The sequence below is a fragment of the Prionailurus bengalensis genome, chromosome E1 (assembly GCF_016509475.1).
Source record: "Prionailurus bengalensis isolate Pbe53 chromosome E1, Fcat_Pben_1.1_paternal_pri, whole genome shotgun sequence".
NCBI classification, from domain to species: Eukaryota; Metazoa; Chordata; class Mammalia; order Carnivora; family Felidae; genus Prionailurus; species Prionailurus bengalensis.
Window position 1 is genome coordinate 35616380 of NC_057347.1, and position 22871 is coordinate 35639250.

General features: G+C 45.5%; 1 protein-coding gene across 2 annotated transcripts in view; it reads left to right on the top strand.

Annotated features, from left to right (window-relative positions):
- LOC122485392 (speckle type BTB/POZ protein) overlaps positions 1-21489 on the top strand; it is a 67888-nt gene extending 46399 nt beyond the window's left edge. Inside the window, exons 1-10 of one of the 2 annotated variants that reach the window (XM_043584127.1) lie at positions 1312-1428; positions 1725-1810; positions 2095-2216; positions 4148-4299; positions 4428-4555; positions 10893-11070; positions 14091-14146; positions 14607-14729; positions 18760-18902; positions 20223-21489. In XM_043584127.1, coding sequence (XP_043440062.1) covers positions 2119-2216; positions 4148-4299; positions 4428-4555; positions 10893-11070; positions 14091-14146; positions 14607-14729; positions 18760-18902; positions 20223-20367 — 1023 coding nt within the window. In that variant the 5' untranslated portion in view covers positions 1312-1428; positions 1725-1810; positions 2095-2118 and the 3' untranslated portion in view covers positions 20368-21489. Of the gene's footprint in view, positions 1-1283; positions 1429-1724; positions 1811-2094; positions 2217-4147; positions 4300-4427; positions 4556-10892; positions 11071-14090; positions 14147-14606; positions 14730-18759; positions 18903-20222 lie in introns of those variants that run through there. The other variant, XM_043584126.1, reaches the window with a different exon arrangement.
- Positions 21490-22871: the final 1382 nt, after the last annotated feature.

Genomic DNA, 22871 nt, shown 5'->3' on the forward strand with positions numbered 1-22871 from the left:
CTATTTAAGAGCTATTTTATTTCCTTTTTTGTGAACAATATTTTTATATAGGGTCGTTGGCTTTTGTCTTATGGATTTTGTCGAAAATGTATATATCAATTCGTAAATGATCCTTTTGTCACACATTACAAGCTCTTTTTTTTCAGTTTGTTTTTTGGCTTTGTTTATTGTACTTAAAAAACAGGAGATCCCGGGTGGCTCAGTTGGTTGAGTGTCCAACTTCGGCTCAGGTCATGATCTCGCGCTCCGTGAGTTCGAACCCCACGTCGGGCCCTGTGCTGAAAGCTCAGAGCCTGGAGTCTGCTTCCAGTTCTGTGTCTCCCTCTCTCTGCCTCTTACCCACTCATGCTCTCTGTCTCTCTCTCAAAAATGAATAACCAAATTCACCCGTGGTCGAATGGTTTTGTGCTCTGAAAAACCTTGCAAAGGGAGAATTTTGATTTAGATTTTATTTGCTCCGGGGACACCCTGTGATGTATACACCCTGAGATGTATAGCAGTTACTTGAAAATGGTCTGAGGCTTAGGAGACGGGTCAAAGTTAGATTTGGGCATCATTTGTATAAAGGCAGAAATTTGACACTGGGGATGGATGAAATGAAAGAGAATGTAGATTGAGAAAATGTTTGAGAATGAAGCCATGGGAATAGCACTGGAGAAAGAGAATCTAATAAGAAAGATTGAGGAATGGTCAGAAAACAGCAAGGAGAAGAATTTGGAAAATTGGGTACCGACGGAGTATGTATGTGAGCTCTCTACTGCTGCAGAGAAAGGAACACATCCAAGAAAGTAAATGTTGCCCTTTGAGAGAGCAGCTAGCAATGAGGTGAAGAACGGAAGACTACCCTTAATAAGTTTGCACTGAACTGTAGAAGGTGCGGTAGTAGTTAGAGTGGTAACAAGGTCATTGTCTTTTAGGAATGCGGTATTTTTGCCCTCTGGGGAAGGAGCCAGTGGCAAAGTTGTAGGTGGTGGTCACTGTGCTGGCTGCTCTTTGGCTGCCTTTTCATGAATGTATTTTCTGTGCCCTTTGAGTAAATTCTTTTGTAAGATAATATTAGGGATTGGGCAGAAGATGAAAATAGAGTGACGGAATCGTGACTAGTAGGCTGCTTGAGATTAGGTGATCTTCTCTGAGGTTAGCATTGAATGCCAAGGAGCCATTTGAATGATAAGGTAGAGCATTCCAGGCAGGAGACAAAGTTTCCAGTCTGCAAGGTCAAATGGAAATAGGAGAGTATGCCATTAATCTAATAAAATCCTCATGCTTCTTGGGTCAACCAGGGTGAAGAGAGTAACAGAAATCTTTGTCCCCTGACTTTGGAGATCTCGTTTAACCTTCAAACTGGCGATGTCAAGGGTTCCAAGTCCTCCACCTCCGGCAGAAATGTCGAGTGGCCCCGTAGCTGAAAGCTGGTGCTACACACAGGTAGGTTCATGTTTTCACCCTGTAAATCTTGTACCTTGGGAGGATTTTGGTGCATGAAAAGAATAAGGTTTCTTTTCTTCACTGGGTTTCCTGCTTTCTCTAGGACATAACTGTCAAATAGCAGATAGAAAAAGTACTTGTCAGCTTTCCATTCCTTGGTTTTCCTCATGGAATCTCCATGTCCTAGGCCGGTGTTTTTCACTGGAGCTTGAAAGAGGGGTGGGGGGGAATCTTTGAAACTAGATCCACTTCTATCCACCTTGATGGAAATGTGTTCCTCTTTGGGCAACTCACAGGAAACCAGGTTTGAGATTTGCAACCCCAGGCAGTGGCATCAACATCTCAATTGTCAAACGCTGCTCTGAGCAAAGGCTCATTTTAGGTACGGCTTTATTATCTGCTTTCCCACCCCTGTCCATGTTTTTCTCACTTTCCACCCAGTGTTTCTCAGAAGTGGAGAAATGTCATGAAAGCAGTTGGTCACTGTGAGATTTCTTAAGATGTGGGTGAGGGACAGAAAAAGCTGAGCCTCCATGCTGGCCAGACAGGGCTATCTTCCTATGGGAATCATGCAGAGGGAGGGAGGGGAAATGATTATTTGATCTTCAGCCTGTGTTTTAGGTTGCCTCCTTCCTATTTAATCGCTTCTTGGTTTTCTGTCAACAGATCAAGGTAGTGAAATTCTCCTACATGTGGACCATCAATAACTTTAGCTTTTGCCGGGAGGAAATGGGTGAAGTCATTAAAAGTTCAACCTTTTCATCAGGAGCCAATGATAAACTGAAATGGTGAGGAAGAACATATCTAGCTATAAAAATTTTTCTGAAAGTTGCCCATTTTCTTGGTTTTACGACACAGCCTAGCTAGGATGTAAGATCCTTGAAGGTGGAGACTTTGTTTTGTTCCTAACGTGTTCCCCGGCGCCTAGGACAGTGCCTGGCCCATGATAGGTGTTCACTGTACATTTGTTGAATTAGTTCAATGACTGTGTCAGGGACCAGCAAACTCAAATGGCTGTAGGGTAATATAAATGAGTAAGGAGGGCCAGTGTTGTAAATGATAACTCATACACGATACGGTATGAGTGTTGACCCCTTGGCAGATGAGTGAGCGTCCTTCTAAAAGGGGTGGTGGCCGCTCAGCTCCAGCTGTCTGTAGCTATGTGGGAGTAAGGGCCGACCGTTGACATATTTTCTGATTCGAGAAAAACAAGAAATTCAGATGTTAGCGCAAAAAAATCTCAAGTTTTAAATTGCCTGCTTTTAACAATAAAGGAGATGTATTTGCTTAGGCAATCAGAATGCCCGGGGTGTAGGATGGTTTGGAAGGTAGTTGGACCCAGCAGCCCAGCAGTGAGTTTAAGGACCCCATCTCTCTCTGCTATCCACACTTACTGAACATCTGAAGTCTGGCTTCACCCTTGTGGCTGAAGGATGAGTGGCAGTGGCCACGGGTGTAACACCTGCCATTCGACAAAAGTCTTTGAACTTTCTCTGAATTAACTGTGTGGCCAAGAATACGTCAGACATCCACTGACTGGTTTAGGTTTGTGTTCCCTCAATTAATCTTTGTGGCAAGAGGAATATGATCGGAGCGTGGAGGTCAGCCCCATCCAAATCACGTGTCCCCTTGAGGAGCCGGCAGCTAAGGATATACAACCATATGCTCGCTGCAAAGACCGGAACACGTGTGTGAGCCACCAGTTTTGATCTCTGATAACCCAGCGAAGAGTTAAACAACTCTCCGTCCATGCATTGTTTGTTGGCTGTGTACATTAAGCAGTGTATTACTAGGTGATACTGAGAGAACGCTTTATTCTTAGGCGTTGTGTTTAAATTTGCATCTTGAGCACAACATACAGTGATGTATATGGCATATGCACACCCTAGAGAGGCACTGCATTGGGCCACCTGTTTGAGAGAGGTGCCATAACACTGGCAGGGCCTAAGGATACATCTGGCCTGTGGATTGTATGTGGTAGGAGCAGTGTGAACCACATGCAGATCAACTAATGACATTTACAGCTTAACTCAGTCGAACCTATTAAATTCTGTCTGAAATTTGTTTTGATTCAGTGGCAACAGATTGTCATCTCTGACTCTCTTTGGAAGCCTAGCTTGGAACTCTATCCTGTGGAATGGGAGTTTGCTTTTGTCTGTGCTTCCTCCATACTGCCTTCTTTATTTCAGTCTTAGAATATTATTGCCAGATTGATAAAATGTCTGTAAAAGATTATGTGCTGTTCACACATTTCTTTGCAATGCTTTTTCTCTCCAAAGGTGATATTAAAGGGCTCAACAACGTTGTGTTTTTCATGGCTTCACTATAGTCCTGACCAAAGAAGGGGCAGCCTTTCCTGAGACTGAGGATTAGAACAGAGTGGAAGTAGGCTCAATTTTCAAATGTTTTCAGGGGAGAAAAGAGTGATTTGGGAGATTATGAGGAAAGAGGCAGAGATGTAAGGGATGTGGTGTCAGATTCTAGAATGCCCTTCTGTTTTTATTGTTTACTCCTTAGAAGGTGACTCAGGTTGCTCCCAAACAGTGGTTCCCAAAGTAGTCTTCTGCTGAATCAGAATCTCCCGCTATGGGGCCTGGATTGGTTCTCTTAACATCTTCTTCTCTCAAGAAATAGATGTTTTGTATTTCCTGTCACGTCACAAAACCTACAAACATGGATGCTTTTGACCTATATTTTTTTCCCTGTCTGTTTTGGGCAGGTGTTTGCGAGTAAACCCAAAAGGGCTAGATGAAGAAAGCAAAGATTACCTGTCACTTTACCTGTTACTGGTCAGCTGTCCAAAGAGTGAAGTTCGGGCAAAATTCAAATTCTCCATCCTGAATGCCAAGGGAGAAGAAACCAAAGCTATGGGTAAATGTTCTGCTCTTCATGCAACTCTTTATTTTCACATCAAGCAACTGCATACACAGACAAATTGTAGATTTGATCTGTGTTCTGAGTAACCCTAAATATGACTTTTTTTTTTTTTCCTACTCCAGAGAGTCAACGGGCATATAGGTTTGTGCAAGGCAAAGACTGGGGATTCAAAAAATTCATCCGTAGAGATTTTCTCTTGGATGAGGCCAACGGGCTTCTCCCTGATGACAAGCTTACCCTTTTCTGTGAGGTGAGTCCTTTTACCCCACGGTGAGACAAGCAATTCTTCATTATGTTGTTTCAGGGATGGAGAGTGAGAAAAATCCCCAAGTGGTGTGGCGCAACCCAGGTGTTACTTCTGTGATTGAAACTGTCGTGATTTCGGGCTTGTTGGGCACCTCAGCTTTCTGCTCGTTGCCGTTCTTAAAAACAAAGATGGTGCACCATCTTGGTAGGAGTGATTTTTGACTTGGTTGGGTCAGGATTCTGGCTTTTTCATTGCGGGTGTTTGCAGATAGAATTTGGAAGGGCCGATGCTGCAAGCCGAGGAGAAGGGCCAGCAACTCAATATATATACTTGTCCCGTTACCCTTTCCGACTTCTTAAGTGGGAAGGCTACTTGTGTTTGACTCCAAGTCACTTTCCTTTTCTGCTCTACTGGATGACTCTTGCCAGGAGTTGGGTATATCACTTTGTCTTGCTGGAGTGGTTGTGAAATTAGGAAGGTGAGAACCATTTTTTCCAGGGTGAAGGGTAGGTATAGCTCTCTAACTCGTGGTTGGCTAGGCGAGTTCCGTGTAGTCAGCCAGGAGGGTCCTTCTCTCACCAGTGACCCAGGAGCCTTTCTGGGTTTACAGGAGAAGCCTTGAAGTAAAAATCCCAAAGTGAGAGTGAGGTAGAAAGTGGTTTCTTTAATAAGCATATACTAGTCAGTCATTTCATGTCATTATCAGTGTATTTAAGGTCCTCACAAACTCAGAGTCACAAACGAATGAAGCCTCCATTCGGATGGGATCTTTGTGTTCCCTATGCGTTGTATGGTCAAGAACCACTTGCTGAGCGGCACCACTTGAGAGTGACCACTGTGTTTTCACGGGGAGGGTGCAGGCAAGTTCCCCGACTGCCAGTGTGCTCTGTCATAATGGTAGGTTCACACCGTGAGTTAACGACAGGTCCAAAGGCTTATCACCACCTGCACAGTGGGGCAGGGTGTCCCTTCGGAATCCTGCCCTTTTGTGGAAGAGGCCTGGCCAGCAGTCGCCAGCTTCTCTCCCCGGTCACAGCTCGCGGAGTGTTTCTGCAGAGTAGTTGCTGGGGATTAGAAAACGTTGGACGCATAGTTTATTAAAGGACTGCACTAAATACATAAATAGTCACATAATAGCTACCTCCTCTCCTTTCTCATTGCTAAGTAAAAGAAGGAAATACTAGAGTGACGGCCTCTCTGTAAATACATAAAATGTTGCAGTTGTTTTTGTCTGTGAACTTGAAATTTGTATTCTGTGTAAGTCCTATTATTTACAGATCGTGCTCAGTTGCCCTGGTGAAAAAATGAGAACAATTAGGTGGTTTTGTATGAGCTTTGATGTTATGAAACGTTAAGACCATCAATTTAGTCTTACCTCTCTTAGAGACCTATATTTCAGAAAGATTTTAAAGTAGTGGAAAATTCTATTTTCTTTTGGAAACGAAAGCCAGTCTTTGAACTGTTCTCTGAAAGAAGAGAAATCTCTAAATATCGCCTCTGGTGTTCTAGGCAAAGCCTCAACCTTTATTGCCACATTTTCCAGTCCACAGTCGGTCCAGCCTCTTCTGCTTTGCTCCCCCTTCCAGCCCATCCCCCCAAATCCCTTCCAGCTACTCCAACCCCTGTATCGCCATTCTCGATTTGGAAACCAATTGGCCTGCCCTCACTTGGCAGTCTCTTACCCTGTGGTTAAGTCCAAGGCTTTGCTTCCCCATATGAAATTCTCTCCCTTCACTTCCCCATATGAAATTCTCTTAGGAGAAATCCTGTGGTTAAGTTTAGATTTGTCTTACTGACTTCGAAGGGAAGTGAGATGACACTTTGGAAATGAGGAGATGTTGAACAGGGAAACGTCTGCTGAGTTCTGCTGATGCCATCGGTTTCTTCCCATCGAACCAGGTGTGCCATCTGTTCCGCTCACACTTCTCTGTTGGCCACAGGTGCTGAGTGTTGCTTCTCATACTTGGGCTTGTGCCTAGTGAGACTCGTTTCTGTTCCCAGGCTCTCCGCGGACTTAGTAGCATTCAGCATTGCAAGACGGTTGCGTGGGGGGGTGTGTTGGATGTGTGGGTTTTAAAAATGTCTGCAGCTCATCTGAGTTCTTAGTGCTTTTCAAAGCTACATCATTCTTTGCCGCACACTCTATCCTTTTGACCTGTCGCTCCCTTTTGTCAGTGGATTATTTATAAACCGGTATTTGGTTCATATTTTTATTTTATGTATCATTGGTTTAGTTAGTATTTTTTTTATTATTCAGAGGCTTTTATGCAGTCGATGTCCACATACAGATTTAGGTTATGAGTCTTCCACCGCTCCGTTCGTCACTCGGCCTTTGGCCTGGGTACTTCCCTCCTATCGGTCGGTGGATTATTTATAAACGAGCTTATTGCATCTTGGTAACAAAAGTACGGCTGTTCCGTGGATTCTTTTGGCTGTTCCTAGAGGCCACACGAGGGAATCCTGAGGTGAAAGGCTGAGAATCACGTTGGTCTTTGGGCTTTATTTCAGCGGTTAATGAACATTTAAATGGAACTAGATCGCTGAACGAGCAGTCTCGTTTATAATGCGCCACACTGGGCTCACCTCTCAGTGACGTTCTTGTCTATTAGGAAATCGGACGATTCTTGCAAGTCGCTATGGCTTAGTTAACGCATTTGGAAGCATTTTCAAAGCATTCCCTGAATTGTCTCTCATCACAATCCTCGGAGCCGGATTAGTTCTCTTACCTTCATTTCGCGTTACTGGGGGGAGAAGCAGTGCCTAGGGAGGTCAGGTAATTTTTCCTAACCTTGTACAGCAAATTAGTGTCGGGCCGTGGCAGCTGCACGTTCCCCCCTCTCGTCCGCCACGCGGTGCCACGCGGAGCCGAATGCCGTTCGGCCGAGGAAGCGTGGGCTCTACCACGTTTTCTTAACAGAGACAGTCAACTTTGGCGATGAAAGGCTCGTGGAGGCTGTACGCTTTTAATTTTCCTTTTAATAATTTGGTTCACAGTAAAATCTCCATGAAGTGTTTCAGCTTCTATTGATTCTTCTCTCTGTTTATATTGAAAACGGATAGCTATAAACCATAAAAATGCATATATCCCTCTCTCACTGTGTGTGCCTCTGACAGGTAGAAGATTCTGGTGTCTGTCTGTAATGTTGCAATTAAAGTTGAAATGTGAAACACCATATGAATGAAATACCAAATATGAACTATCTAGACCCTAGTGGAGTCTTAAAATAGCACTTTCCTTCTCAAACATAGAATATCCTCTCATGGCCCGGGAATATGTATTTTGACCAAATTTTAAATTATGTGGGTCTGTTTTTCTTTTTTATCATCTTATTAGTGGATGGTCTGGAGATATTGGTTGAACTGTATGATAACGCCAATATTGAGTGCTCTTGACCTACGGAAATGATTTAATATGTAACGTTATTACAGGTTATAAACATAATGTTGTAAACCTAATACCCGACCCAACAGCGTCACCAGTAACTCGGAACTGGCCTGTGTGCTTCTCCCCTCTCCCCTGGGCCTCATCCCCACTCAGAGGATGATGTGTTTCAGATTGTAGATTATCATCCCCTTGTTCATTTGTGTGCCTGAACAGCGACCTGTTTAGGTTTGCTTGTTTGTGCCCTTGATAAAAATGGTGTCAGAACGTACGCAGGTCACGTAGGTCACGTTGCTTTCTTCGCATCGTGTGTCTAAAATGTCTTTATGTGGCGGGTATAACTAGGGTTCTTTCATTTTTAGTGCTCTGTAGTAGTGTGCTGTGTGAACGAATATGCAACAGTTTATTTATTCGTGCTCTCTTCTTGGCGCGTGTCTAGATTGTTGCCGGTCTTTTGATTAGAAGTAATGCTGCTGCCACAGACCATCTCTGTGCGGCAGCCTATTGTTTCCTTGGTTGTTATCATTATATAGAAGCTTCAAGATACATTTCCATTGGTCTCACCTTGACTTTTTATGTTTAGATAAAATGTACAAGAATTGGCACAGCCTTTAGTCTTTTATGGAATTTTCTTCTCTAAGAAGAGGAATCGACTTTAAAAGTGAGGCCCGTTTACAACTTGAAACATAGAGGGGTATACAGCCTTCCTGAGACATTTTCATGCAGTCATTTCTAAGACGACATAAATGTCACCGTCACGTCATCTTCACAGCTGCAATTCTGAATGAGTCTCCATAGTCGACTTCACAGGCATTAACAAAAAAAAAAAAAAAATCTTTAGTTTTTCTCAAAATGGTCTCATTTTAGCATCATCGTTTGCAGAGGAAAACAATCCCTTCCTGAGTTGAAAGTTTGGACTCTGAAGACTCATTTGTGAATGCCATTTAAAATTTATTTTTAATTAAGCGTATTTAATGTTGGTGAGAGGTGCCAGACATTCAGAGCTCTGGAGACTCCAGGCATCCATATATCTACAGCACAAGTCTGGCTCAGACAGTAAAGGTACATTCTCCTTCCTGCTGTGTTCCTGTCTGTGTCTGGAGGGAGGAATGGCCCCAGCGAGACAAGTCATAGTCTTTGGGCCTCCCTCATTACCAAGCGCACATCCAACCAGCAGAGGGTCCGCCGGTAACCGTAGCTCGGAATTCAGCTTAGCTCTAGCCAATTCATTTTACCCAGTCTAGTAAATCGCCATCAAGTGTGAATGACTCTGGGCTCCTGTCAACCTGGTTTAATTTAAGCTTAGGAACCCACGGCCAGAAGCGTTCTCCGTTCCCTTCATTGACCATCCCAAGACGTTCCAGCCTTTCCCAATGAGGAAGTCGGATTTAATTGGTCTTTTCCTTTCTTTTTCCTTTCTTTTTTTTTTTTTCTTTTTTTTTTTTAAATCTGTATTTCCAGGCTATGACTGGAAACAGGAAACTTCTACTTTTGGTGTTAGTATGAGAAAGTGGCTAGACCAAACTAGAGGTCTTAGGGCAAGAGAGAATCTCTGTGGGGTAGTTTGTGCTGGGTCCTGAGCTATTAAAATAACGTTATAATCTGGCTCTGATAAATGTGCTACAAACGTTAAGTACATTCATAATTGATTAACTTGGCTGCTTCATTGCTGGAGATCACAATGGCTAGTTTTAAACAAATGACTAAATTTCTTGAGCTGATAGTAAATATCTCACTCCTGTGCAAAAGAGACTACGGGTCACCTGGATGGGGCGTTCATTTTCCCTCTGGGTTTGTGACTGCATTTAAGGGGTAACTTGCATCTTGAAGGGTGAGAGAAACTTGGGTCATTTAGGATGTTCCTTGAGCTGTCTTTCTCATCTAACTCATAGCAGTAGCAAGAGTGAGGAGCCGATCCTCAAGGTTTGTGAATTCGGCTTTATATTAACATTCCTAACCCCATACGATGGAGATGAGGCATAGCAGTGGTTGTTAGGCAGAAGACTGATCTGCTCGGTCTTACCTTCAGTTTGGTAGCTTCCGTTTATTTTGGGATGCTGTATGATGTATAGATCCTTGTACTTGGTATCCTAACAGATTTATCTGAGTTTCACTGACCCATTTGGAAGTTACTTGGGTTTTTATCTAGGCCGAACAGTTCACTCAGCTAGTTAAAGCACACTGCTGTTGAAGTCGTCGTGGCAGGTTGGATCCCTCCGTCAACCTGTGGCCCTCATTCTGTTCTAGAGCAGTAAGTGCATGTCTAGCTGGAGCCAGCCATCTTGTATGTCATCGTCACAAAGGACCGAGTAAAAGCGTGTAAATGGTGTGGGCTACCCACCCAGCTATCACTGCTGGGGAAGACCTTCCCAAGCCCAGTTCTGTTTATTAGGCTAACCTCTGTGAGGAAGCGCCAATTATTTACCAGGCCCCAATAGAGGCTGCATCTTATTTTCGTGGTCCAGACCTCATTAAAATAAAGTGCTTTCAGGCTTATCAGATTCTTGCTTCTAGAGAGTTTTAAGTGGTAGTTTCTGTAGGAGTTCTTTGTATTTGACCTTTTGCTTAAGGCAGAATAAGGTAAATACTTGAGGTTTAATACGTGTTTAGGTCAGTGTCCCCGTTCCCCCGTGTCTCCTTCCCCCCGCCGCCCTGTGGCTTTGCCCAGGTTTTCAGGGCAGGGGAGGTGGAGCTTATTAGCAGTTGGAGGAGAAGGAGATTTGTGGGGCTTTGTGCTTCTCGTCTTCGGATGGTGTAGAGTAAGTATGATCGCGGCAGATTGGAAATTACTTGATCCACAGGATAAAGCCTTCATTTGTGGAGGTGGTTTCAAGAGAACATGACTAACGTTTGTATCTGAATGTACTACAGCATCGAGGTAAAAGTCATCTCTCTTCCTGCTGGGAAGAAAATTCCTGGTAACAGAACCTTTGGACTAGATTTCCTTGTCTTTCACAGGTGAGTGTGGTGCAAGATTCCGTCAACATTTCTGGCCAGAACACTATGAATATGGTGAAGGTCCCTGAGTGCCGGCTGGCCGATGAGCTGGGAGGACTGTGGGAGAACTCCCGGTTCACAGACTGCTGTCTGTGCGTTGCTGGCCAGGAGTTCCAGGCTCACAAAGCTATCTTGGCAGGTTGGTATTTATTCATGGGAAGCTTTAGTTTTGGTGAAACAAAGAAAAACCGTGGCTGCATAATCACCTTCTGAATAACATCACTTTCTCGAACTGGTGCAGAAAAACTGCCACTAGATGTATTTTTTTATGGTGGGGACGTGAGTCGTCATAACCCAGAAGACTACTGTCCATATCAGGTCACCACTGTCGAGCAGTGGATGATGATGTGTATTGAATGCCTTTGTACCTAGAGGGTAGATGTCAAAACGCCGGTAAAGAGCAGGCGTTAGCCCCTAGATAGGGACTTAGGACGTAATGGAGAAGATTCTGGACCCAGGACCAAACCACTGTCTGGCTAAGTCCCCCAGCCCTGGAGTGTTAGCCCTCCCTGCAGTACAGACTATGCTATAGGAGAATGAGAATGACTTGGAAGATCAGGTCTTGCTCTCATAAGAGGCCCTTGGTCCTTAAGACCAGAAAGACTGACACAGAACAGCCCCTGATAAGGCAGCACTGACTTCACCTCCCACGAAGGCATAGCAGTCAGCCACAAACTTCTGTTCAGACCATAAGCCATAAGAGGAAGTCACGTGAACTTTCAGGCAGCAAATTTCTTACCGAGACTCTCAGCAGTATCGTTCTAAAACACACACCTGGCAAAACCTCAGTCTGGCTCAATCCAGCCGTCTTCCTGTTCCTGCTCGCAACTAGGTGTTACCGTGTATTGCCAAAGGAAGTCATTAACTCTTAGGTTAGCGTCTCCAAGCTCGGCTAGGCTCTTGGCACCGTCAGGAGCTCTTCTGCAGATACACCGCTCCCTTTCTTTTTCATAACAATAGATGCTTCAGACTGTTTACTGGTCTCCTTCGATCTCCAGCTCCTAAAAGAGATGCTTGCCGCTGCCGCTGCTGAGAGAATATTGAGGCCCTTCTCCCTCCGCTCTTGTCTGTCGCCTTACCTGCCTTCTCCCTGCGCTCTCCGTGGGGGGGTGTTCTTCCTTATGGCCAAAGCAGCCTATCTTTTCAACTTCTGTTTCATATCACAGGCCGCCTTCTCAGAAGCCTCACTCTGCCAGTCATACCCTCGCTGGGTCTCTCTTTCTCCAATTGCCTGTTTACCCCCAGCCTGGAAGCAGACAGGCTCGGGCTTCTCCTTCTAGTTATTCATTCATTTATTCTCTCTCTCTCTCTCTCTCTTTAAATAGAGCTGAGCTTCTTGAGTTAGCACATTTACTGTCTCAACTTCTTTCCTCCCACTTATCCTCAGTTCACCTCCATGCCACGAAAGCAGTTTTCCAAAGTTCTGTGACCTGCTAGTTCCTAAATCTGAGGGATTCCTTAGTTCATATAGTACTTGATTCCTTTCTCCTGGTTTTTCCTCCTGGTGCTCTGGCTACTTCTGATATGTGGCCTCCCTCTTCTTCACGCATCCCTGTCAACACTGGTGTCCCTAAGGGTCCGCCTCAGTTCTCTTTTCGTCTACTTATTTCCCCCCAAGTGATTTTATTTATTCGCATAGCCTCAGTTTCTGTCTAGCCACCGAAGACCCTCTAAGCCTGTTGCTGCTCGGACCCTTCCCTTTTTACTAAAAGCACCAACCCTTTAATCTTCAACTTCTGTGAAGTATTTTAGCACCTTACAGTTGATGAGCCTTCTGAAATAAAAGCAATGAGAACGAATATCTCTTTGGAATAGACTAAAATATTGAGTCTCAGAGGGTTGAGTGGTTTGCCCAAGATAATGTGGTTAGAAAATGACAGATCCAAAATTAGTTCTTGCGGACAGAAACTGTAGGCCAGCGTTCAAGTAACCTGTTGGCTCAGAGTTCTACTACATATTCCGTCTGGTCCTCAGGTGGAGATGGGTAGTCTCAGCTTTCGCCAAAACCTCTGATTTATTGGGCAACATGATAAAATTTGAGTTTTTTAGGCCTTTTATCACTTTCATGGTTGAAATTAAGTGGACTTGTTTGTCCACGTTCATTAGACTACAGTGGGCATGGCCTCGAACACCGTTTCTCACCTTTTTTCATTATCCCCAGTCCTCCAAGGGGAAAAAAAACCCAAATTATTCCTAATGGGAGACAGTAAATACCGAAGATGAAGATTTTGTCAGGAAGGGTTGAGTTTTGAAGGGCCACAAGTGGTTGTAAGATTGTTTTTGCCTCTTTGGGGCATTATCATCTCTAATGTGAATGCATGGCTTGAAGGAACAGACAACCTGCCATCCACAAGCATGCACTTCTTCTAGTTAATGGATGCCTTCGAGCCCTGTTCTTGACCTCCTTGCCGCGTGATCCCTGGAACTGGAGAAAGTCGGTGTCATGGTTTCAGGCAAAAATCCGGGTATTAAAACATGAAGGATCTTCCATTTGAATCCCCACGTCTACCCAGAGGAGATCGTTGTCATCCAGCATAGGTCATTTGCTTCAAATGAGTGGTTGGAATGGAGTTAATGAGAAATTATTTTGCAAGTCATTTCAGGACACTCGGTTGGCTCAGTCAGTAGAGCATATAACTCTTGATCTCAGTGTTGTGAGTTCAAGCCCCATGTTGGGTGTAGCAATTAGTTAAAAATAAAATCTTTAAAAAGCAAAAAAAAAAAAAAAAAAGAGTGTCTGGGTGGCTCAGTTGGTTGAGCATTCGGCTCAGTTCACGATCTCACAGTTCGTGTGACCAAGTCCTATGTAAGGCTCTGCGCTGATAGTGTGAGACTTGCTTGGGATTCTCTCTCTCTGCCCCTTCTGCATGCATGCATGTGATCGTGCACTCTCTCTTTCTCTCTCTCTCTCAAATAAACAAACATTTAAAAAAGAAAAAGAGAAGAAAGTATTGGTTTCTTTTTTCCCCCTTATGTATTATTATTTGCTTATTGGTATAATAGAAGAAGAAAGGAATTTTATTATTCTGATACAATTTGAGGCTAAGACCCTTTCCTATAGCAATGGGACAGGAAACAGAGTGGTCTCTTCATAACAGAAGAACCAAGAGGTTTCAGTGTGATAACCTTATCTGTCTCTGTTCCCCTTTCACTTTGTAGCTCGTTCTCCAGTTTTTAGTGCCATGTTTGAACATGAAATGGAGGAGAGCAAAAAGGTATGTGACGGAGTGAAGATATGTCTTTGTAGCTAGGTGGCTAGATCCAGATGATTTCCTAATTTGACACCAGATTTATTTTTCCAGTCGTGTTATTAAAATGGCGTGGCATTCTCACTTTCTCAGAGCAGGGAGAGGTGGTCCGGAAGCATTCTAAGTAAAGCAAACTCACTGTGTCCCAGGTAGATCATCCAGTTTGGAGGGAGGGTTTTAGACAGGTGTTTCCACTCAGAAAAAGTCCAAAAAAAAAAAAACAAAACTCTTGTATTTGAGAGGGTAAAGGTGGTCCATAGGATAGGAGGAAAAGCTGTTCTCATGAAGTAGGGCAGAGAGAGATTGCCCATCCGCGTTAGGTTTCAGATGATACACGCCTTACTCCCACCGGAGCTTAAAGTCATGAAAATTGTTTGGGGGTTTTGTTCTGTTGGAATGTTTCTCATTTTTAGTTTTTCTGGCATAGAATCGGGTTGAAATCAATGATGTGGAGCCTGAAGTTTTTAAGGAAATGATGTGCTTCATTTACACGGGGAAGGCTCCGAACCTCGACAAAATGGCTGATGATTTGCTGGCAGCTGCTGACAAGGTGAGATAAGAATAGAAAAATAGGGGCGCCTGGTAGCTCAGTCGCTTAAGGGTCCGACTTTTGATTTTGGCTTAGGTCACGATCTCATGGCCATGAGATCGAGCCATGGTCATGGGATTGAGCCGTGCGTCAGGCTCCGCTCTGGGCCTGGACGGAGCCTGCTTAAGATTCCCTCTCTCCCTCTGCCCCTCCCCAGCACATGCACGCATGTGCGTGCGCGCTCTCTCTCTCTCTCTCTCTCTCTCTCTCTCTCAAAAGAAAAGAAAGGGAAGGACAAGAAAAATAACCACAAGAGGAGGAGTTTTTTGTGACCTTTTGAGTTTCATCACTGGGCGGCTGCGTTACGTAGTACATCAGATGAACTTGTGTCTGAGTGTGGCCAGGACAGTCCTGCGTTACACGTGGGCGCCAACACAATTATTGGTAGAACCCTTTTTATCTTTCAAAGTGTCCTGCTTTGAATGAAGGAAACTACATGGTCACCCTGATTATAAAAAAGGATAAGTCTGATGTTTACCTCTCTTCCCTTCACTGTTGTGATTACATATAAGCACAGTGATACTGAAGTTTTAGGTGACGCTAACATTTGGATTTATGATTTAGCCTTATAATTTATGAAGTGTTCTGGAGTTTAACTTTTTTTTTTCTAAACAGTGAGTGATTTTATTTTCCTTTTAATTCCAGTTAGTTAACATACAGTGTTATGTTAGTTTCGTGTGTACAGTCCCGTAATTGAACACTCCCGTAAGTCATCCTGCGCCCATCATGACAAGCACACTCTTTCACCTCTGTCACCGGTTTCATCCTTCCACCCACCTACCTCCCCTGAGTTCCTTAACTTTCTTTGCAACTTTGTCAACAAGAGAATAATCTTTTGCTCAGGGTCGTGGTTGGCATTTTCAACTTCTACCTAGGTATTTATTGAAATATACCATATTCAGAATTACGAGATGATGGGTCGCTTGGGAAAAAAGAAATACTACTGTAATAAACGTGTGTGTCGATTGTAAGATACACTTCAATTTGAGAATTATTAAAGTGTGAAAATTAAAATATGGGTCTTCGAATCAAGGAAATAAGGTGATGACCAAAACAGGCCAGTGATTCTCAAAATAAGGTTGGGGGGAAATGTTAATGAAGCACTGAGTTTAAACAAGTCAAATTGAGGTTTTTGTGTGTTGCTGTCTCACTGCAGGATTTCTCAGAATCTTTACTACGTTAATGTGCGCTGTGAGTTATCTAAAAGAATATGATAGCATTTCTCTAATTTAGTTAACCCTGGAATCCTTTCCTTCAGGGTCCGGTGGGGATTAGTGGCCCCCAAAACACACTTTGGGAGACTGACTTTCATTGTGTAGATACATCAGAAAGAGCTCGGTAACCTGTCCTCCAAGGCCCTGCGGTCTGAGGAAATACAAGCTGGGGGGTTGGGTGGCTATTCGTCCTGTGAAAGTTTTCCTTAAAAGGCCTTAAACCTGGCCAGCAGTAGACCCTGTGAGAAGGACGGTTCCCTGCCGGAAGTGCTGCCGCTTCCTGCCACGATGCTGCAGCACCCATCCGAGGGCAGAGCTGGCTCAGACCAAAGGGCACTAGAGCCTTCTCGGGATTGGCCCATAGGAATAGTCTCCTTCCACCTTGCTTTGCACCTTGGGAACAGAGGAAGTACTTGTTTTTACAGTGGAAGCTTTATCTCTATTGATCCGCTCTTCGGAGTGTTTGTAGAGGATGAGGCATGTAAACCCAATCGGTGCTACTGATGAAAACGATTGAATAATAGCTGTATCCTTCTTATCAACCTTTCGAGATTTTATTAATACAGTTAAGCACTGTGAACATGCCATGCCCTCCCAGTCTAGCCAGCTCAGCTCTGACCACAGGAATCTTGCTTTCAGTGGAGGCAATAAGAAATACACACTGTGAACTCTGGGGAAGCAGAAGACACAGCTTTTTATACACATGAGTTTATAATGAGTGTGCCTCACCCGCCCTCTGATTTTCGGTGAAGTTTACACGCACCAGATTGTTTATCCCTCTCGTCTTCTAGCTCCCGTAAGGACGAGCAGTATCAAAAGGCCCACTTTTTAGACGGAAATACCAAGGCTCAGCGGTGGATATTCTCAGAGCCAGGGTCTGACACCTGCGGCATTCCTGGGTGTCCATTCCTGCTCCTCGGCCAGAGAGCCGACGGGGGAAGCCCCTGTGAGCGCACGGAGCGCGGGGATCAGCCTGAATTGACCTTCTGTGGATGGTATTTTCAGTACAGTGCCGTTAACTTACAGTTTTAAAAGATAAAGTAATTGAATCGCAGCAGTGCTTTAAATTTGTGAATGAGAAGTAAGCGAAGGTGCATTTTCAAATTCCATTCAGAATTTCCCATTAGACAGTCTCTGCGCCAAGCTTATTTTAAAATATTTTTACCTTTGCACCTTGTTGTGAGCTTCAGGAAAACAGAATAAGAAATCCTTCATGGAAGGATCTAAACATCTAGAATTTACCCAAGAGGCTGAAACAGCTTCTTCTGAGCCTTTCCAGTCTCCTGGGGACATGTGTAATTAGACCAAAAACAAAACAAAACACGTCGGCCAGGCCTGGGAGACACAATTTCGATCTCTTGGGTAAGTACAACCATTAGGCAGGTTTTTCAGAAGCATAATTAAGAAAAAAAAAAAAAAAAAAACTTTGTCCCTTAAGGGACAAGAATGGCTACTTTTGTCTAATTATGCAGTAGGGATCAGAATTGTTCACAGTAAAAGTCCTTTTTAAAAGAAGGCATCGAGAAAGGGTAAGAGGAATGTTCTGTGCAGCACTGTATAAAGACTGAACCATCTACTCAACCTTTTGCAGCCTTTTAAAACAAAAACGGCCACCTCATTTCTTGCTTGTCTAGTGTCATTCCTGTTTTCCATGGAAACTGTTTTCCAGTTACTCAAATGTAAAAAATTAAAGCTGCACCAAAACCAATGAAACTCTCTTTTGGCTGCAGGAGATCACAGTGCCAACAGATATGCCTCCTCACCCAGGATTCGTAAAAATGAAATTATCTTGGTCTGACTGCCACGACTCGGCCTCAAGGAGTGTTGTGTCATTGCGTTCTGAGGTCCTCAAGGTGGGACCTATACGGAGATCGTGGCTGCCCGTAAAGCAAACCATTCTCCTGTGAACTGATTAACTACACTTTATTTTGTGCCTCCTTTTATCCCTTCCTCCTCGCTGCTGAAGTTCCTTAGTTATGTTCATAATCTCCTATTTGAGAGCATGTAGTCCAGCGGCATCAGAACAGATCAGCTAGGTCAGATGTGCCCAGTATTAACCTAGACCTTCACTTCCGGGACATTTATACCCTTTACTCTGGAAAATAGGAAGCTTTTAGATCGGAACAGGATCCAGGGTCTCTGTTACTTTGTCCTTCTGCCCTGAGAATCTTAACTTCAGCCCCAGTAAAGAGGACCCATTTATCCCTTTCTCTTTCAAAGGAGGCCTTGGGTTGACCCTCATCGAGGCCCAACTAGTGGTGCAGACGCTGCTGAAAGTCACCGCAGGGCTCCTTTTCACAGCCTGATGGGCCCGTTGGGCTTCCCCGCCGGGCTGGTGACCGTGCCCGCGTAGAAAGGGCTGTGCCTCGCCCTAGTTTGGCTCCGAATAAAGGATGGCAGAAATGCCAAACGTGATGTCCTGTTGGCCTGAAGCAGAGTTTTATGCCTCGTGGTGAGGGAGGGTGGGTGGCGGTGGTCTAAGGAACACTTGCATCCTACTTGGGGCAGGGTGAACTTGAGGTTGGGGGTCTACTCTGTAATTGCCATCTTTCTAATAGGCAGACTTGAGGACTTGAATGGCAGCCAGGCACATTATTTCAGCTGTCTTCATTCCAGCCTTGGGGGCATGGTTAGGTTTTATAATTGCAGGAGTAGCCTTCTCACGGGCCGTGCGGTTTTGTTCAGGAATCCATGATGGTGCAGCTGAAGAAAACGGCTTCAGTAGCGGCGGCCGGAGCCGTTCCCGCTCTGACGGCCGCGGCGCTTGTGTTTTACAGTATGCCCTGGAGCGTTTGAAGGTCATGTGTGAGGATGCCCTCTGCAGTAACCTCTCCGTGGAGAACGCCGCAGAAATTCTCATCCTGGCTGACCTCCACAGCGCGGATCAGTTGAAAACTCAGGCAGTGGATTTCATCAACTAGTGAGTTGGCATCTTCAAAGATGTTCTTTCAAGATAGTTGGGGTAGCTAGAGAGACGAGAAAGACTTTGAATTAGTGAGGAAAACGGGCAAGTAGCTTCATTAACCCCTTTTAGTAGTAAGTAGAGGGTTTTCATCTTTCCCTCCAGCTTGACAGTTTGGAAGATGGTTTTGCTCTCCCGGGGCTAATGCGATTGGTGAGTGAGGCATCTTACTTCCTCGCAGTGATGGGAAATGATGAAAACGATAAGTTGCTGGCCTGGAAAAGCTGTGTCCCCCAAACAGCAGTGTCCTCGCTGCACACTCAAGGCTTTAATAGAGGGCATGTAGATCTCCGGGAGAACCCAAGTATGTTTTGTAGGAGTTAGTAAAATGCACCCAGCAGTGGATTGTGGAATGGGGACAAACGGAAGGGGTAATCAGCAGTTGAGGTTGTTAAATACCGTTCGGAGAAAGAAGTGTTCGTTCCAGTACATCTGTTCCTTCACCCGAACGATAAGTGACCTGGCCGTATTACTTTCTGCAGTAATTCTCAGTGGGGCATGTCCTGGCTCTCTCGCCCGTTGCAGAACAAAAGTTAGGGAAAACCCAAAGAGGGGAAGCAGGCCTTAAAAAACCCTCACAAGCAGCAGTTCTGGGCTCGGGCGGGTCTAAGAGGTTGCCGGGTAGATGAGTGAACGTTACTCGGCACAGAAAATGCCCCAAAACGGGAATCCGCTTCCACTAAGTCTGTTTATAAGATTGTTTCAAAGGAGTTGACCAGTCGTGGCAAAAGTGGGAGAGAAGAGACCCTTAAATGTTCCTTCTAGGGACCGCTCGCTCTGTGCTGGACACTTGGCGTGGTGCTTTTTAGATGTTAACCGGTCCGTAGAGTGTGGTTATGATCCCCTCCTTTTTGAGCCATCAGGCCCCAGGCCGTGATCTGCTCTGTGGTCAGGGACTAGAAAACGGCAGAGCCACACGGAAGCTCAGGAGCTCAGAGCTGCCTGACGGAGAGAGTCCTTGCTCTTTCTCTGTATCAGCAGCGTCACCAGTCAGTCTCAAGAGCATTGATAAAGCAGAGAAGAGCCTGAGGAACATCTCACCTTTTGTATCTGAGAGCAGCGGGGCTCAAAACCCAGGATTTCAGAGTCGCAGCAGCCACAGCCCGGTCACCCGTCGGCCCGCTGTCTGACGAACTCAGCGTACGTTAAGGGTTCTGCCTAAGCGTTCGGCAGAGACAGGCTTTGCGGTGGCCGCCGGGAAGTTAGACCGCCCAGGTGGCTGTTTGCTCCCTCTTGCTCGCGTGCCCTTGGTAACCCGTCTCTCCACGTTCCTCCTAGTCACGCTTCGGATGTCCTGGAGACCTCTGGGTGGAAGTCGATGGTGGTGTCACATCCCCACTTGGTGGCTGAGGCGTACCGCTCTCTGGCTTCAGCACAGTGCCCTTTCCTGGGACCCCCACGCAAGCGCCTGAAGCAGTCCTAAGATCCTGCCTGTTGTAAGACTCCGTTCATTTTCCTGAAGCAGCAGCCGCTGTTGCTGCCCGTGACCACCGGGTAGACAGCGCGATCTGTGGAGCTTTTACTCGTTGCGGGGGCGAAAGACTGCATCGTGGCCCCCAGACTTTTAAAACAGCACTAAGTAACCTTGGGGGAAACGGGGGGAGGGAAGGGCCCGGGGCCTGGGGCTGTCCAACCTAATGAAAACCCTGTTGCTGCGTCACTGTGTTCCCTTTGGCCCGGCCGAGTTTGACACTGTGGGGATTCAGTTTAGGCGCCGACCCTGAGGACGTCCCGGCGGTGGCACTTCGGAGAAACCTGTCTGCATCTGACTGAGCAGAACAAATTGTCAGGTGCCTGGAGCAAAAAGGAAAAAAAAAGAAAAAAAAAAAAAAGACATTTAGTTTTAAGAGAAGGGAAAAGAAAAGGCAAGAAGAAAGGATCTTTGCAGAATTTCTCAAAAATCAGTTTGTGGATCCCAGGTAGTATTTATGTTGAGAGAAATCGTAGTCCATCCAACTGTGCGGAAACTCGGATGTTTGTGAAAGCTCTTCACCACCGTGCGAGTGTGTCAGCAGAGCCCTCTTGTTGTTAGCACTTACTGTTTGCGAGAACGGAATACATCCTTTTATCCTTTCATGAAAAACAAGTGAAGGCGAAAGGGGAAGGAGGTTATCTGAGCTGGAAGATGAGTGTCTGATGTGGTGGCTTTTGCAAAAAAACCTTTATTGGTGTTGAAAACTGGAAAAAACAATTCATCCAGAATTCCTACTGTCTTGACAAGAACCGTGGTTCTCGGTTTTTAGATATTGTGGAAAATGTTTTTTGGCCTTTTTCTCTGATTTTATTTCTCCTCCCTCCTCCCCCCCCCCTTTTCTAAAAAAACAAAACACAAAACAAAAACAGAACAAAAAGAAGAGAAAAGGAGATTTTATTATTAATGCCGTGTGACAAGAATCCCAGCCCAGATTGCTCAGCTGTTTGCACCTGACTTGCCACCTGCAGAGGAGCCAGTCCCGTCCCTTCCACTTCACCCCTTTCCTACAGGGGACAACTTCCAAATGTTAATTTTTTTCTTTTTGAAAATATAAATAATTACTATTTTGTACCGTGTGGTATCTCTGGTCTTTTGTTCCACTCACCTGGCTGGTTTCGTGGGTCTGAGTTCCGTAAGGCCTCGTTTGATCCTTAACTTGCAGAGATGATATTTGAAATGTCCGTCGATGGGGATTTGTCTCGTCTCCCTGATCTCGAGCTTCCTCCGTGAGCTCCCAGCATCTCCTGGTGTCTTGTCCGTCTTGAGTATCTGTCCCACAGTCCACATCCTGATGAGGGATCAGGCTCCCACCTCTGCCGAGGCAAGTAATGGGAGGGGGCTACGCCCTACGTGTTCTAACACCTGAGTCCCAGTCTCCCTTCTCCTAGGTAATTCTAAAAAGATCAAGGGGACACGAACGTGGAGATGAAATAAAGGGAAGTTATTATCGCTGACTGGTTCTGTCACTGCCTTGATGTGTTTCCAGAAGAGTTAATGCCCGAATTCCCAGTGCGCTCACAAGAACGCTCCGGGGCTCCTCTGCCTTTCTGACAGCAGTGTCGGACAGGCCAGGACGGTGGGATTCTCTGGAAAATGCATTGGCCACGTGGCCGAGGTGTGTGCTGTTTGACCTTAGACGGGAGACTCAACATATCCCACCCTCCCTTTCCCTCCAGTGACTTTGGCCCTTGCAGGTCTCGCAGTCTCCACTGACCTTGCCAGTCCGAGAGTGGACTGGCTTTGCTCTGGTATCGGTATAACCGAGCACAGGATCTGCTCGTTAGAAGCCACTCCGTTGTACGACTCAGCTTCCTCCTGAGTGTCACGTGAGGAAGTGGCCAGTTCTCCGTGTTGTGGCCGCGGCCCTGTGCCGCCCCATCCTCACTTTCCGGGTCGGCGCACGGGCCCAGGGGTCCAGCACACCTCTACCCACATGGCCTCTCGGGCCACTGCACTCGCTCAGCTCTCCTGTTCTCGGTGAACCTTCACGTACAGCATTTCACTTCCCAACCGCCACGTGATGATAGCACCTCCCCGTTCTATAGCAAAGAGGAGTGGACCCCCAGGGAAGTCAAGTGACATGCCTCAGAGCGTGTCTTGGCATGAGCGACAATTCTTCTGATGTAGTGCCCTGAAGAGCTTATGTAAGTAACCGGAGGAAGTTCCATTTCTGAAAAGTTTGGGTACGAGATCTGAGTGAAAGCTTCCTTCTTAGGGAAAAGCGAGAGCAAAGCTCTAGAAAGAGGCCTCTGCCGGCCTGTTCTTCAGAGAGTCCAGGAGGACCGGCTCGGTTTCAGATTTGCTTTCCTCCTGGTTCGTAGAAAGCTGGGGGGCTGGGGGCCGGTGGTTCAGGGAATACGTCCTCGGGGAGGAGGCAGTCCGGCACCGAGCTTCTGTCAGGACGAAGGTCTCTTTGGGATTTCCCAATATTCTTGGAATTTCCAATGTGGGCT